Genomic DNA, 16,470 nt, shown 5'->3' with positions numbered 1-16,470 from the left:
GGGCGAAACTGCCGCTGCTCCCACCAGCGCCTGGCCTGTGGAGGGAGGAGCCCTGGCCTCACAATTACAACAACAACAACAACAATATTATAATAATTTATTATTTATACCCCTTCCATCTATCTAGCTTTCCCCAGCCACTCTGGGCAGCTCCCAACTGAATATTAAATACAGGATAAAACATCAAACATTAAAAGCTTCCCTAAACAGGGCTGCCTTCAGATTTCTTCTAAAAGTCAGATAGTTGTTTATCTGTTTGACATCTGATGGGGGAGTGTTCCACAGGGTGGGTGCCACCACCGAGAAGGCCCTCTGCCTGGTTCCCTGTAACCTCGTTTCTTGCAGGGAGGGGCCCGCCAGAAGGCCCTCGGAGCTGGACCTCAGTGTCCGGGCTGAACGATGGGTGTGGAGACGTTCCTATATTGGAATATTGTGAAGCTCCTTGACATCTGATGGGAGGTGGGTGCCACCACTGAGAAGGCCCTCTGCCTGGTTCCTTGTAACTTCACTTCTCGCAGTGAGGCAACTACCAGAAGGCCCTCAGAGCTGGACCTCAGTGTCCGGGCTGAATGATGGGGGTGGAGACGCTCCTTCAGGTATATGGAAATGCTCTTTCACGAGGCACTGGAGTGAAGCTTCTGCCAGTGCCCAGCTCATAGAGGAAGCAGGCAGCCTGCCTGCTCAGCCGGAGAAGGAAGCAAAGGTGGCGGCCTGCAGGGATCACTCCCCCCTTCACTGGCATCTCTGGTTTCATTTATTTGGAAACCAGAGTTGCCAGTAGAACTGCGCTGGGATGAGAACCCCTGGGGCAATGTGGGGAAGTAACGCGCCCTAACTTACCGCGATCCTTCTTGCAACAGTCTTGTGGGGAAATCAGGAAGACGAAATCAAAGTACCGCTTCACATGGGATCATGTCATCTGTGGCATTCGCTCCTGCCATGCGCAATGCACAGAGATGCCAGCATTATACCGCCGGGTTAAAACCCGATTGTGATCTGGCCCTTAATCCGGCCCTGGACAATGTATCAATACGTCGCCCAGGCCTAATGCACGGTTCCTTCTTTTCAGATATGCAAGGAATATCAATTGCATGCTGGTGGTGAGGAGCAAGCTGTACTCACCCTCCTCCGTTTCTGTTCTGTCCCCTCAGGCACATCCTCATTTGTATTGCCGCTTACCTGGGCTGCGTGTGCTTCGCCTACTTCGATGCCGTCTCGGAGATCCCTGAGCAAGGCCCTGTCATTAAGTTCTGGCCCAGCGAGAAGTGGGCGTTCATCGGGGTCCCTTACGTCTCCCTCCTCTGCGCGCACAAGAAATCGCCCATGAAAATTACATGATGTGCAGCGGTTCTAACCTGCCGGAGGAAGAGAGGCCAGGGAACGAGACCTGTGCCTTTCTTCCTCTGTCTCTCTACAAACTGCGGCTCTGCAAAGGGAACCCATGAGGACGTACCTGCGTTTTCCTTGCCTCCCACTCCTCTCTCTGGCTCCCAAGCAAAGTTCTTAGGAGCGAGCAGCAATGGCAGCTCTTTTGCACCCCTTCTCTGTGGTTTTGGCAGATCTGGAGTTTTTCCCCTAATCAAAAGTCTTGAATTATAGCACTGGCAATGTTTTGCCATGTGCATTTTGCATAGCGTTCTCTAGCTGGAACTAGACATCGTGGGAGATGTGCGGTTGCTGTTGAAAAGGCGCCAAGCCAAGACCGCCATCTCTTTTTCCCCTTCCTCAACCACCTACCTCCCCCCACAATGTGTGGCGTCTTCCACAATTGAACTCTGCCTCCCTTTTAATTGGCTGCCAGCTGCTCTTGCAGGGCGGGGGCGCTCAGAATGCTCTGACATCACAGCATGTCAGCCTTGACAATGCCGCACGATTTCCCATAAAGCCCAGCTCCTGACAAAACCCCTCCGGTCAACTCCGAGAGAGTATTTATACAGGCAATCTTTCGTTGTGAAGTAACCACAGGATCCAGCTGTTACTGAAGGCTTTAAAAAAGTTTGCTTTGTAGTTCTACCACTATCGCCTCTCTCACAAACTTGGGAGGATATTTATACCGACGGCATCTTCAAGGACAAAATATATTTCTAGCCAATCTGGTCAGAAGTTGTTGGGGGGTTTTTTGGAGGGAGGGCAGGGATTCACAAGGAAATATGTTTTGAGAAGCTGGCTTTTCTTCTCAGTTGCTTGATTTAGTAGTTTGTAGGCTTAGCACTGAGACTGTTCTGCTCTAGGTCTCCTCCTGTTGTACTATGGTAAACTCATTCACACTGGGCATTGCCAACTTATGAATGGCAGCTGGGTCTGTGCTGTGAACCTTTCCCTTGTTGATTTCTGCAGATCAGGCTGCTGCTAACGGCATAGGAACAGGCCAGCCCAGGTTGCCCCTGTCTTGTCCACTGTCCCCGTTACTTGGCAGTGTGATTATCTAGTGGCCACTTGCCATTAGTTGCCACTTGAAGGAAAAAAACAAAACTCGCATGCATCTATACGATAATCTTTCTTGTCATTGTCCCATACAGAACAACGAAATTGAAAAATCTACATAAAACATTCAAAACCCAACAGGCCTGCTATCCCAGCTATCCCAACCTGGTTAGCCCCCTAAAAACCTCTGATACCCCATTTTTAATACAATATACTCCCATAGAGACTCTTTACACTGTGTTTAAAACCAATATTGCATTTCGGTAGAAACTGTTTCTCAGGCGGCTAGTCCTAGTTTTTATAACCCAGAAGGCAGAAGCTGAAAGAGATCATTTCCGGGGTGCACACCACCCTGCACTATCTCTGCAGCTTTCTTTCTTTTCTTTTTTTCAATTTTTTAATTAGTTTTCACAATATTATAAACAAACAAACAAACAAACACATAAAACAGACAAACATAAATCATAGCCTTATTGAAAACGACAGTTATTAACTTTGTTAAGTGACTTCTTCACTTCCCCTTGGTTGAATTTCATTGCTTGTCCTTTTAACGGTTTTCCAAATCCCAATTTTTATGAAATTTAATTTAAACATTAACATCCTTAGACCTTCTCCTTATGGAATTAAACATATTAATTCATCACTTAACATAAATAAAATCCTTAGCCCATTAAGTATCTGCAAGCTGTTTTCAGTTAATTTAACTTAACAAATTTAACTAAATAATCATTAAATTTATTCCACTCTTCCTGATACTCCTCCTCCTTCTGGTCGCGGACTCTTCCGGTTAGGTCGGCTAGTTCCAACTATCTCTGCAGCTTTCTTGTGGCACCTGGAAGCATAGATTTGATCCAAGGTGAGAAGAGTGCACCCAATTATTCTCCCCGCAATCTTTACAACCCTATTCAGAGGAAGGGGCTTTTTTCCACTTACCTTTTTGTGATGTTCATCTCCCGGGCCTTGAATTTGTGCAAATTCGCAGTTGCCGCCTCGGATCCTCTCTCTTTACTCAGGACTACAAGGCTGGCGGTGTGGAAGACCCCTCGGGAGAGATGCCTCCAGTCCATTGGCGTGACTGCATTGCTCAGCCACCATTTTAAGCAGAACTGTGGCACTTGGTGGTGGAGGTGGTTTGGCAGTGCCAGGGGGTTGGGGGTCCTGGGACAGACCTTTCTCCCCCCCCCCCCCCCCGAACCTTCCCCAGTTGGAATGCTGGCTGCCTTGTGCAACCCTTAGACATCATGCGTTTGTCAACAACCTGCTGCTTTTCAAGTTATCACAGCAGAAATCTGGGTTGAGTTGGCAATGGAAGTGGAGAAGAGTTGGCAGATCAGCCATAGGTGCTCTTTATAAGTTTGGGCCTTTGAGGGCAGTGTGAATAAGGTATTCAATATTAATCCTACTCAGAGGTGTCCCATTAAAACCAACTGGTATTACTAACTTAGGCCCATTCATTTCAGTGGGTCTGCTCTGCGTGAACTTAGTTGGGCTGGAAAATAAGAGGGTAGGTTAAAAGCTCTAAATGCATGAAAATCTCTCCTTCCATTGAGAGATTTGAATTGCAAGATCTAAGAATGAACTAAGAATGAACCTTCAGATTCCGATCTACTTGCTTGAGCTCTGAGCTTCATCCTTATTATTTGGGGCTGTTTGTCAATCTATGACAATAAGCAGACTAAAAAAAACACTGTTAGGTGATTGTGGGCAAGGAAGCAATTAACCAATTAAACACTTTGTTATTAACATATAATTAACACACACACACACATATATATATATCATGATGCACACTTTTCTGGCTGCTGTTTCTGTTGAGACATCTTAGCCTTGATTTTTAATAGATTAATCCCCACTAATGAAATGAGATGTTAAAACAAAAACAAAAACAAAAAATCTGCATTTAGCTAATTGTGCCCCAAGTACTGATTGAAATGACTGAACATGGCTTTATTATCCCACCTTCAGTTCCCTTTTGGAAGCAACTGAATAATGCATTGAGTTCTTGGAAAGAGATTAATGTAACAATAAGCCACCAGATTTTTGAAAAACCGATTTACCTTTTAATCTGCATTTAAATCCCTGGTTCTTTGCAAGCAAATAAATGAACTCTGAAAGGTTGAAGTTTAGCTGTCAAATATGGGGTTTTTCTGCCACATGTTGCCATGACAGAGTTTTAGAGAGTGCTCATGCAGAGAGCACTCATAATCTGGCACATGTTTTAGTTTTAAGGAGGTTGCAGTTTCGTTTCAACAACAGCGAAGACTGTGGTTCACAAGCTGAATTCATGAAAGCTGTTTCAACTTTTAGGACAACATGATGCAAATGTTGCATGAGCCATTGGCGCAGTCTATAACATCTGACCAGAAAGCATGATGATTAATATAGGCCTCAGAGAATCTAGCTGCTTTGGAGAGATACATCATTTTTTGGGGTCCCAACTCCACGTATAACATACCTTGTTCTAATCTGTATTCTAACCCCAAAATTTAGCTTTTTAATTTTACCCACCTCCATATAAAGCTTAATGACAAAGCAGTTTTAATGTTGTGTAGGTGCTTCCTGCCTTTTCCCTTCACATGAACTAGGAAACAGACCAGGTAGCCTTCCAGTTAACCATAGTTTCCTGTTCTGTGCAAACAAGGAAAAATTATGGTTAACACTTTGAAGGAGCCGGGGTATTAAATCACCATTTGAAGCTGGCTTCAACGCCTGGCTTGGGCAGAAGCTACTCACTAACCATAGCTCCCCGGTTCCAACAAAGAGTGGTGGAAGATGGCTTGGTTTGTTTTCTGATGTACACAAAAGTTAACGCTCATTGGCTTATTAAGCTGAGATATGGTCCCTCTAACTAAATAAGCTGAGAGCTCAAGCTTGATATCTGACGGGCCACCTAACTGACCCAGGTGGTACCTCCATGTTTTGCTGTGACAGGAGCATGGCTTACCTCGTCGTCAGATGTGTGGCATTGGCACATGAGACAGACTCTCCCACTTCTGGCTCGGAAAACCCATGGCAAGGCCCGTTTCAAACCAAAAGGCTTTGTCTCTGGCTGACCCCAGGAGATTTTCATGCAGAAGAGCCTAGATAGGAATGTGCACCCCTTGTTCCTATTTCTTTTCTTTGCACTTCTCTTTGCTCCAATTTATTTGATGTTTATTAGGGTTTTCCGGGACCACCGTCTGTCTTTGTTTTTGTTTTTAAGCTTAGGAAATTTGTGAAATACTCCGGTACAGTGTTAACCTTCAATGTGTGTTTTGGTTTTCTGCGGATGTTAAAATACACACACATGCACAAACCATATACCGTGAATTGCTTAAGAACTCAACGTGACTCATGGGATGGTACCACTTGACAAGATTGCAACCTAGCTAGCGTTTTAAAACTGAGCAAGTTTCATGTAAAACCTAGCAAACTTTTAATTCCTTTGTGTATGATTTAGTAAAATGTTCAGTGTTAAATCTTCACTGTGTACTGCAATAAAATCTTTCCTTTGGAACTTCTTGGAATGGGTTTAATGGGTTTAATAGAGGCTGTGATGGAAAGATCCGTTAGTAATTTCCATCGCCATCTATAGAACAGGGAAGCCAATGCATTGCACCTTTCTGTAGCCTGAAACAGGCTGAAATGTATATAGTTCTCTCTAATATAGCAGGTATCCTTTCCATTGCAGAGATGTAGTATTTCGAGCAGTATTAATGGAGGTAACAGCAGAGGGGTCAGGCAGAGGTTACCGATAGGTTTGCTGAAAGCTCTCCACTTATTATTATTTTTTCTGCAAAAGGAAAAAAAAAAGTACTTGGAAAAAATTAAACGTTTCTGTAAAAGTCACATTTTTTTCAGTATTTGGATTTTTGCTTTCAGACTTTTAATTTTGATCCACTTTGGAACCGGGGAAGGCTGGTTGGGAATCGTGAGAAAGCGGAGAGGGAAAGAATAAACATGTGGCTGAGCAAACATTGCCAGAAGTTCTTCACATTTATTTTTTTTAAGGCGTCAAATTCCTCATCCCTGGAAGCCTGCCTTGGATTTGCTGTAACCCCTGGGAGAAAGGTTTCATCTGCTTCCTTGAGGACTAGAACCCTGTTCATATTTTGTTTTTTTATAAAATCGACACTGAGAAGTTTTCCTTTTACTCTACTTTCTTAAAAGTACATTCCAGCATTTGGGACTTACTTAATAGGAAGCATGTTTTAAGATTGAAGACAAAACATCCATTTAGTGTGCAGGATTCTGGTCTCAGAGAGATACGGTGATTGCTCTTAAAGTCTGTGTCCTGGTGTCCTCACAGGCTACATGCCAATTTAATGCAAAGCGTTCCTCAAAATTTGTATGTTTTGGTTTGCTGTATCAGTACAACTCTTCTGCTGGAAGAGGTCTGCCAGTCTGAGGTGAGCAGAGGCCAGGCACAATGTCTCTCTGTGTGTGTGTGTGTGCACGCGTGCATGAAAAAGAAAATAATAATAGTAGTAGTAGTAGTAGTAGTAGTAGTAGTAGTAGTATATTATTTATACCCCGCCCATCTGGGCGGCTTCCAACAAAACACTAAAATACAATAACCTATTAAACATTAAAAGCTTCCCTAAAAGCAGAATACACTGGGGGAGAGTCGTCTTCACAGTTTTAAGTTATGAATTGCTTTCAAAGCTTGCAAATCCTCTACGGGTAGTATTCTAAAATGTGCATGCAATGTACAAACAGACACATATTCAGCATATTTTGATCACCTTGGCCTTATTTTCTCCAGGTGGGATCGTAAGAGCTCAAAGGCTTGGGCATTTCCCCACTCTTCGGGTGACATGACACTCTTTCCTCCATATTGCAACTGGTGGTTGTTGTTGACCTGTCTCAGTTCCCAAAGCCATTTTGTTATAGGGTAAGGAAAGTTGCTCTTTGAACATCACAACTCTAAAGGCCTTTTGGATGCATCAGAAGCACTTCTGTGTCCAGGGCAGCTGTCTCCCAGCTCCATCTGGTACGCAGGCTGAGACCCTCCCTGCCCACAGACTGTCTCGCCAGAGTGGTGCATGCTCTGGTTATCTCCTGCTTGGGCTACTGCAATGCACTGTACATGGGGCTACATTTGAAGGTGACCCGGAAACTGCAGTTAATCCAGAATGTGGCAGCTAGACTGGTGACTGGGAGTGGCCGCCAAGACCACGTAACACCGATCCTGAAATACCTACATTGGCTCCCAGTACATTTCCGAGAACAATTCAAAGTGTTGGTGCTGACCTTTAAAGCCCCAAACGGCCTCGGTCCTGTATACCTGAAGGAGCGTCTCCACCCCCATTGTTCTGCCTGGACACTGAGGTCAAGCACCAAGGTCCTTCTGGCGGTTCCCTCACTGCAAGAAGCCAAGTTACAGGGAACCAGGCAGAGGGCCTTCTCGGTAGTGGCACCCGCCCTGTGGAACACCCTCCCACCAGATGTCAAAGAGAAAAACAACTAGCAGACTTTTAGAAGACATCTGAAGGCAGCCCTGTTTAGGGAAGTTTTTAATGTTCGATGTATTACGATATTTTAATATTTTTTTGGAAGCCGCCCAGAGTGGCTGGGGGGGGGGGCACAGCCAGATGGGTGGGGTATAAATAATAAATTATTATTATTACTTGTGTTCTTTGGATTCTGGCTAGTATAAATGTATTAATAACGGGGCAAGCATCACACACACAGAGAGAGAATAAAATGGAGGGGGGGGGGAAATACAGTTTCACAAATTTATTTGGCTTTCCCAGACTCTCCAAGTGTCCCTGTTTTTCAGGGACAGTCCTGGATTTACAGAAGCCACCCAAATTTCTGATTTGAATGCCCCACTTTTCCTTATTTAGGACATCCTTATTTTCATTGGAGAAATGCTGGAGGATATGATTTCCTTTATGAAGTACAGTGGTCCCTTGGTTCTCAAACTTAATCCGTTCCAAAAATTCCGTTCCAAAACCAAAGCGTTCCAAAACCAAAGTGCGCTTTCCCATAGAAAGTAATGCAAAATGGATTAATCCCTTCCAGACTTTTAAAAGCAACCCTTAAAACAGCAATTTAACATGAACTTTATTCTCTTAACGAAACCATTGATCCATACAATGAAAGCAATAAAAAATGCATTGCAGTCACACAATCAGTAGCTGAACTGGGTTCCACACAGTCACACACACACACACAAAAAGAGCCACAAAAACGCAAAATAACAAATGCAGACAGACCTCAGCGTAACACTCAAAACGGAGCACGTTTGGCTTCCAAAAAACATTTGCAAACTGGAACACTTCTGGGTTTGCAGTGTTTGGGTTCCAAATTGTTTGAGTACCAAGGCATTTGAGAACCAAGGTACCGCTGTATCTCTTATTGGAGAGTATTGGGGAAAACCTCTCACTGTGGCATCTAGTTCCACACGGGGGCAGCATTGACCTAACAGTGTGAACTTAATGCAGGCGAGAAACTGCAGAAACTTGGCAGCATGTTACAAAGAGGATTCTCCATAGCAAAGCAGTGGAACCGTTTTTCTTTTCAAAATATCTGCCTCTGTTACTTGAAATTCACTAAGGTATGCTCGCAATATGTTTGACGGCTGAGATTCCTGCATTTCAAGGGGGTGTGGTGTGGTCAAGATGACACTCTGACACTCTGTGTCCCTTCAGATGACACTCTGTGTCCCTCAGACACTGAGGTCCAGCTCCGAGGGCCTTCTGGCGGTTCCCTCATTGTGAGAAGTGAGGTTACAGAGAACCAGACAGGGGGCCTTCTTGGTAGTGGCACCCACCCTGTGGAATGCACTCCCATCGAATGTCAAGGAAATAAACAACTCTCTGACTTTTAGAAGACATCTGAAGGCAGCCCTGTTTAGGGAAGTTTTTAATATTTAATGCTGTATTGTTTTTAACACTCGATTGGAAGCCGCCCAGAGTGGCTGGGGAAACTCGGCCAGATGGGTGGGGTATAAATAAATTATTATTATTATTATTATTATTATTATTATTATTATTATTATTTTCCAGCTCTTATGATTCTATGGCTGTGACATGGGACTTTCCTGGACCTACTGCCCCCCTCACCTGCCCCCAGCTGATCCTGAGGCTGTGAGGTGTAGTGTGAGGAGCTGTAGCTATAGGTCACAGTGGGCAGAAATCAAGGAAACCCCCCCTTGCCTGAGCCAATGTAGCCCTCTTGATTGAACCCAAAGTTAGTCACCTTTACATGAGATGATGACAACATACCAAAAATTTGGGGGGGGAGGCTGCAAAAGAGCTGAGCCAATTTTAAGTTTGCACCTATGCCGCTCACAGATATTGTAAATCCAGGACCACCAGAGCAGATTTACCTGGGTCCAACGTGGCCCCCCTCCCCATTTGGGTTTGTTTTTTCATTTATTTTTTGCTGCCGAAAGGTTTGCCTGCCTTGGGGGACCCCTGCCCTTTTCTATTGTTTTGGGGTGTGCTTAGCTGTTTTGCCTGTTTGGGGGCAGTGGAACTGAGCACTGCCGATTTTTCCTCCTGTGAAACTGCTCACGAGTTTCTTTGATGTCTTAAAGGTCCCCCTGCGCCAAAAAACATTGGGGCACCTCTTGCAAGTGCTTGTGATAAAAAAAAAAAGACCAGTGTTTTGAAGGTCCATTGCCCAATTAATTACGGACGCTTGAAAATAATAGAAATCTGATTCTTCAACTAAGCATTGTAACTGCCGCTTAAATATAGCAGCCCTGCATTAAATCAATTACTTAATTAAGGAACAGTAAGACTTGTTCTCTGTGTGTATGTATGTTCTGGCATTTGTCTGCCTTGCTTTCAATGGCATTGTGGCAGTCCATAACTCTTCCACCGCCTTTCCTCACAAGCGCCAGCCCATTCTGTACCTTGCGCAGAGCTGCCCTCGTCCAAGAAAGGTGCACTGGTAAGAGGTTTAAGGATATATAAAGACGCTTGCATCAGGTTCCTGCCACTGAGAGATGTCCGGCTCCATGCAAGAGCCGCTCACAAGGTGGACGGCACATGGCTTCTCCCTGTGCGCAGCGGCTGTGCGTGAGAAAGAGGGCTCTGAGTTAATGAAACAAGCTTTACCTCAGACCTTGCTTAGCCAGTCAGAGAGGGCAGCTCCATCTGCAGTCCTCCCAGTTCTCAGTGCTGTTATCTCAGCCTGTACTGTTTCCTAAATTGTGACTGACAGGTGTAGATAGATTTCCTCGCAAACGAAACCGTAGCATTAGAATGGAAAAAGCTTATTTGCCCAATGTGGTGGGAGATGTCACAGAGCCGCTCAATCAGAAGGGGGAATGTCAAACTGTGTCCACAGCCCAAAGGATGTAAAAACCAGCAGAGTTGGACGCTGTGATTTGTAACTGGCAATTGCACTACACAGACTTAAAGGTAAAGGTAAAGGGACCCCTGACCATTAGGTCCAGTCATAACCGACTCTGGGGTTGCGGTGCTCATCTCGCTTTACTGGCCGAGGGAGCCGGCGTACAGCTTCCGCGTCATGTGGCCATCATGACTAAGCCACTTCTGGCGAACCAGAGCAGCGCACAGAAACGCCGTTTACCTTCCCACCGGAGCGATACCTATTTATCTACTTGCACTTTGACGTGCTTTCGAACTGCTAGGTTGGCAGGAGCAGGGACCGAGCAACGGGAGCTCACCCCGTCACAGGAATTCGAACCGCTGACCTTCTGATCGGCAAGTCCTAGGCTCTGTGGTTTAACCCACAGCGCCACCCGCAATTGCGCTACACAGACTTAGCACCAAGTAATTTCTGGTCCATTTTGCACCAAGGAGACACTTCTGTAAATTACGCAAGTGGATGCTAAAGTTCGTTGCGACAGTAAAGCCTTTACAGTGAAATATTAGGTATGTCTACTCAGAAGCAAGTCCAGCTGTGTTCAGTGAGATCTGCTCCCAGGGGCTTGCCGTTCCTGTCTGTCCATTAGCCATTTAAGTCCATAGAGCCTATGTTGTGTGGGAGTAAGTCAAAATGACCCCTGTGTGACTTGCTTCAGAGTAGACGTACATAGAATGGCACTGCTACTTCTGTGTGTAATCTCTTACATAATTTGCTCACTTATTTTCCTACTTGCCTGAACCCATCAATCATTTCCTTCTTTAGTCCCACTTAAATGATGAATGCCTTATTTGCTACTTGGGTGCATAGCAACCAAATTGCTTTATCTATTTTATTTAAACACCAAGCTTCAAACGAGACTAGGTCCCCTGCTATGAATTCCCCCCCCGACCCCCAAATCTTGGCACACCACCCTGTCAGTCCCCCACATAGCTGTCAAGCGTCCCTTATTTGGCGGGACAGTCCCTTATCCCAGTGCCATGTCCCGCTGCTGTCCCTTATTGATAGGCTTCGTTTGGCTGCTGGCTGGGCTTTCTGCCTTTGGCTCGGAGGGGCTCAGAAGTTGAACATACCTGTGCCCAGAAAATCCCTTATTTTGGCTCCTGATCCCTTATTTTCGAGGCTGCTGGTCCCTTATTTTCAAATCTGTAAGTTGACAGCTATGGTCCCCCAATTCTTTCTTTCTTTCTTTCTTTCTTTCTTTCTTTCTTTCTTTCTTTCTTTCTTTCTTTCTTTCTTTCTTTCTATCACTGTTGCTGCGTATTCTGATAGGATAGCTCAGCTGGCAGAGCATGAGGCTCTTAATCTCGGGGTTGTGGGTTTGAGCCCCACATGGGGCAAAAAAATTCCTCCACTGCAGGGGGTTGGACCCTCATAGTCCCTTCCAACTCTACAGTTCTAGAATTCTCTATATATGGTTAAGGCTTATGACTCTGTGCATAGTCTGTGTGTCCCACCAGTGAGTTGATTCAAGTGTTTGGAACAACTGATCGCAAAGAGAGGAAAGTTCTTCCTGCCTGGGTTGATTCACATGCTCATCGGGCCCCCTCAAATACTCTCCTCATATCACAGGCCTTGAATGGACAATATGTTTGCTGAATATGTACCTTTTTACCTTGGTTTTTGACACTTTATTTTTAGGACCCACCATATACATATTTTTGTTTGTTTTTAACACTTGTAGCTGCAAGAACGGGTGCTAAGGAACACGACAATAGAGTTTGCCAGAGAATGTACTATCAAACATGTAAAAATTGACAAAACACATTTGCTGAAATTGTTAAGAAGCTGGAAACAACACTATCATCTCTTAGCTCAGCTCTTTTTTTAAAAAAAACACAAAACCTCATCTTTGTAATAATCGCACGTCAATTTTTGTACAGTAACTGATGCAGGCACGAGATTGAAATTGGCAAAGTAGCTAATTAACCCTGTGCTGTACAAGACTTAACAATAATGAGCTGTAGTCCTCTTCCTTAGTCAATGCCCCCCCCCCCGAACTACTTTTCCCCCTTACAATGTTTCAGTTCCTGCTATGAGTTGCCATCATGACACACTGTCAACTTTAAATCACCAAATTTCCTTCATGTGCTCTTGAGCACTGTGATGTTAACATATGAGAGTGCTGGAGGTGAATTAGTTAAACAAGTTACCCAATCAGAACCCGGGGGGTGGAGTCAGAGGGACTATAAAACCAGCTCTGGGAGGGGCGAAGAGAGGAGTTCGTTGGGAGTTGGGTGGTTGGTTGGAGTGGGAGTGAATTGGGATAGAGTCTGGGGGTAGGTTGAGTTAGTGTAGCGAAAGAAGTTGAGTCAGGAACAGTTAGGAGCTAGGAAGACAAGTAAATATCTGAGAGCTGGTTTAGTGAGTGAGATCAGGTAGCGGAAGTTATAGGTCTGGATAGGCACCCCATGACTGTAATTGACCGATACCGTTTATGAAACCACGCACTTGTTAAACTGCAATAAATAAACAGAAGTTTATGTTCCAATTTAAACCTGACTGGACTCAGTATTGTACCAGGTAGGGCCTGGGTGGTGGCAGCGAGAAATAAAGTGGTGGCACAGGGATCAATAGATGGTGAAATCAAGTGGTGGCACAGGGATCAATAGATGGTGAAACGTCTGGGGACCCTGTGTGATTGCCACAAGCACACCTGTTGCTAAACACAGAGGTGCTGGCACAGTCCCATATGAGCCCGGCGCACTCTTCCTGGCACCTGCCAATGCTAATCTGGGTGAGATAGGGCTGCTTTTTCGAGGGGCTAGATTTCCTTCACTGAGACGCTCTGCCTTCTGTCTGCTACCTGCCCCCTGTCCTCCATTAAGGCTTCCAGGAAAAGCCTCTAGCAGGAAGCCTAGTGGGGCAGGCTGCAAGTCGCGAGAGAAGCTTAAGGGTGGCAGAGCAGCCTTGCACTTAATAAGCTATTTTGATAGGTATTTTGACTGTTGACTAGCTGGAGCCATCAGTAGGAAGTGGGCAGTGCGGGAAAGCCAAGCTCTTTGAGAACCTGACCCCCTTGCCTACCCAGACGTGCACCGTTGCTGGACTTTCGAGGGACCACTAGATTCAGAAAACAGAAAAGCATCTTGCTGAGAGACCAGCATATGACTTCCTTGCTGCTAAGTAGCTTTAATCTAAAAATATCTAGGTCCAAAGTTGCTACAGCGATAATTGGAAACGTACCAATTTAAATCTTGGTGATGTGTTTGGTGCGATGACAACTATCTCTGGGGGGAGAGCTGTGTCATGAACAGTACAGGGGCAGAGCCCAGAACAGGAACCTCGTGCCAAACTCCCTCCAGCAAAGAGTTATAAAGTTTATATATTTAAGAAGACACATTACTCCCCTGCCCGAAGAAGCCTAAGGTTTGTTAGGCTTGCTGGGAACTGTAGCTTTGTGTGGTACAAACTATGTTTCCCAAGGTTCTTTGGGAGGTGGAGTTGGAGGAGAAAAAGAAAACACAGCCTTGTTTAGGTCGCTCACGTTTTAAATTTGTTCATTTATTTCCACACTTATATGATTTTTAAGTTACACAAGGTGCCTTATGAGGAGTTACAGGAACACAGAGTAGCTGTGGAAAAGTGTACACGAGTCACAATAATTAAAATTCAGTACTTATAGTGAAGAAACACATTCAGAAGAATATTTCTGCAACACTTATGTACAAATAAGAGCTTTCACACTATGTACAAATTTTTTTATTCACAGAGAAAATACTGATTCATTTGTCCCATTTTCATTCGAGGAATAGCAATAAATAAATTCACATAAAAATAAATTTTTATTTTGGGCCTGCATATATTAATTTCTTTTTAAAAAAAAACAAAACACAATTCTTTAAAATAAGTAAATAATTAGCAGCTTGAAATCAATACTCTCCCCCCTAAGTAACAAAGGAAACGTGGGTTTGCTTGCTTGGGTTTTTTAAAAAATACTCTATTAAAAAAATAATATATGATTGTCATTCATAATGCTTTATCAATGTTTCACAATCAATGGCTGATCTTGAGAAAGTGCAAATTTGTTACTGAACTGCAATTTACAGGATACTTATTCAGAAGTAGTTCTACTGACATATGTAGATCTGTTCTGCAGAAAATAATTTGCAAACTGCAGCAGTGGAACGACACAGGTACAGCTTTCCAGGTCATTCCCCCAATGACTAAATGTGATGTTGGAGGCTTTTGCAATATTAATTTCTGAAATCAACTTAAAAACAAAAAAGGTTGCTATCAAGGTGGTAATCTGACCCTGGAGAATCAAATTTTTGGAATTACACCAGAGAAGGACTGCACGGAACATCTGCTTTGTATGAATAAAGTTGAAGGTTCAATCCCTGGGATCTCTTGTTAGGGCTAGGGAAGAAACTCGAAGAAGGTGCAGCCAGTTAGTAGAGACAGTACTGAGCTAAATGGACAAATGGTCTAACTCTGTGTAAGGCAAGCTGCCTAGGTTGGTGGGCAATGTTCCCTGTTAAAAAAGAAATGCAATTCGCATTGAGTGCCACTATCTACAGAACACCAGCAGCCTTCAGAGGTCCTCTGCAGTACTGTTAGCAACCCGCTTTTTCAAATCAGAATGATGTGATTCTTCAGGGGTCTATGGTAGACCCCTGGATGGTTAAGTCCAGTCAAAGGCGACTATGGGGTTGCAGCGCTCATCTCGCTTTCAGGCTGAGGGAGCCGGCTTTGTCTGCAGACTGCTTTCCGGGTCATGTGGCCAGCAAGACTAAACTGCTTCTGGCACAACGGAACACCATGACGGAAACCAGAGCGCACAGAAACGCAGTTTACCTTCCCACCACAGCAGAACCTATTTATCTACTTGTTACTTAGTGTTTGCATCTAACAGTGCAACCCTGTACAGGATACAGGATTGCAGCCCAAGTGTGTGTGTTTAAATGAACCTGAAGCATGTTTGGGCGCAAGTTCCATTGGGGTCCACACACTTTACATGCAAACTGAATGTGTTTCTGTACACGAGAAATCTGCACTTAAACGCCTAACATCTAACCATTTCGAACTCAATTCAAAATCGCCATCTACAGCCATTCAAGTGACCGTCACTAGATAAGCTTTTCCGTCTGCATGCAAGGAAAACCTCACTTGTATTACAGCTCTGATGGGAATGTCGGTACTAGTTTAAACTAGCAGGAGCTGAAGCACTCAGGGGACATTTTATTTTTAACTACAGAAGGACCAGAAATTTGCAGAGAAAGCTATCAAGAGCAATGCACCACTTAAATCTCACTGGTGCTTCTCAAAGCAGGAACTGCAGCACTTTAAAACAGCGATGTGAAATTCAACCAAGCCTAATTTATGAGAAGTACTAATTTCTGTAATCTATAAAGGATCTCAGGCATACCTGACTACGGAGTTTTGAAAAGCATACAGTCATCTCACTGATATTAAAATGTCCAAGAAAGTATTGGGCAAAGTCCTGGATTATCTGAAGTCAGCCAGATGTTTCATAACTACACAGAATTAGAAAGCATCAGGGCTGTTGTGTACTCTGCGCTAAAAACAAATTTTAATTAAGCACCTAAGGAATTCAAGTCCTGCGCCAAGAAAAGCTGAATTCTGCAACTGGAATTAATTATGTTAATTTGCCTCTCTTTTTTTTTCCTGAGAAGGGTCAAAGAGTTATTAAGAGAAGTCATACTCCCTACTGTTGGAAACTAAGCCTCCATTCTGGTTTCTGAGAATTGTCTACACTTT

General features: G+C 44.2%; 1 protein-coding gene across 4 annotated transcripts in view; it reads left to right on the top strand.

Annotated features, from left to right (window-relative positions):
- Positions 1-16,470, top strand: part of ACER2 (alkaline ceramidase 2) — a 529,013-nt gene that overhangs the window by 15,478 nt on the left and 497,065 nt on the right. The window contains exons 6-7 of one of the 4 annotated variants that reach the window (XR_014543031.1): positions 1,152-2,792; positions 3,243-5,821. Coding sequence is in view for 1 of the 4 variants with exons in the window: in XM_083593993.1 (XP_083450119.1) it covers positions 1,152-1,338 (187 nt within the window). In the remaining 3 variants the exon portion in view is untranslated. Of the gene's footprint in view, positions 1-1,151; positions 5,925-16,470 lie in introns of those variants that run through there. The other 3 variants (XR_014543033.1, XR_014543032.1, XM_083593993.1) reach the window with 3 other exon arrangements.

This window comes from Podarcis filfolensis (assembly GCF_964270895.1).
Source record: "Podarcis filfolensis genome assembly, chromosome: 17".
Classification (NCBI taxonomy): Eukaryota; Metazoa; Chordata; class Lepidosauria; order Squamata; family Lacertidae; genus Podarcis; species Podarcis filfolensis.
The sequence above is the reverse complement of the archived record's forward strand: the minus strand, read 5'-3'. Positions and strand labels throughout refer to the sequence as shown.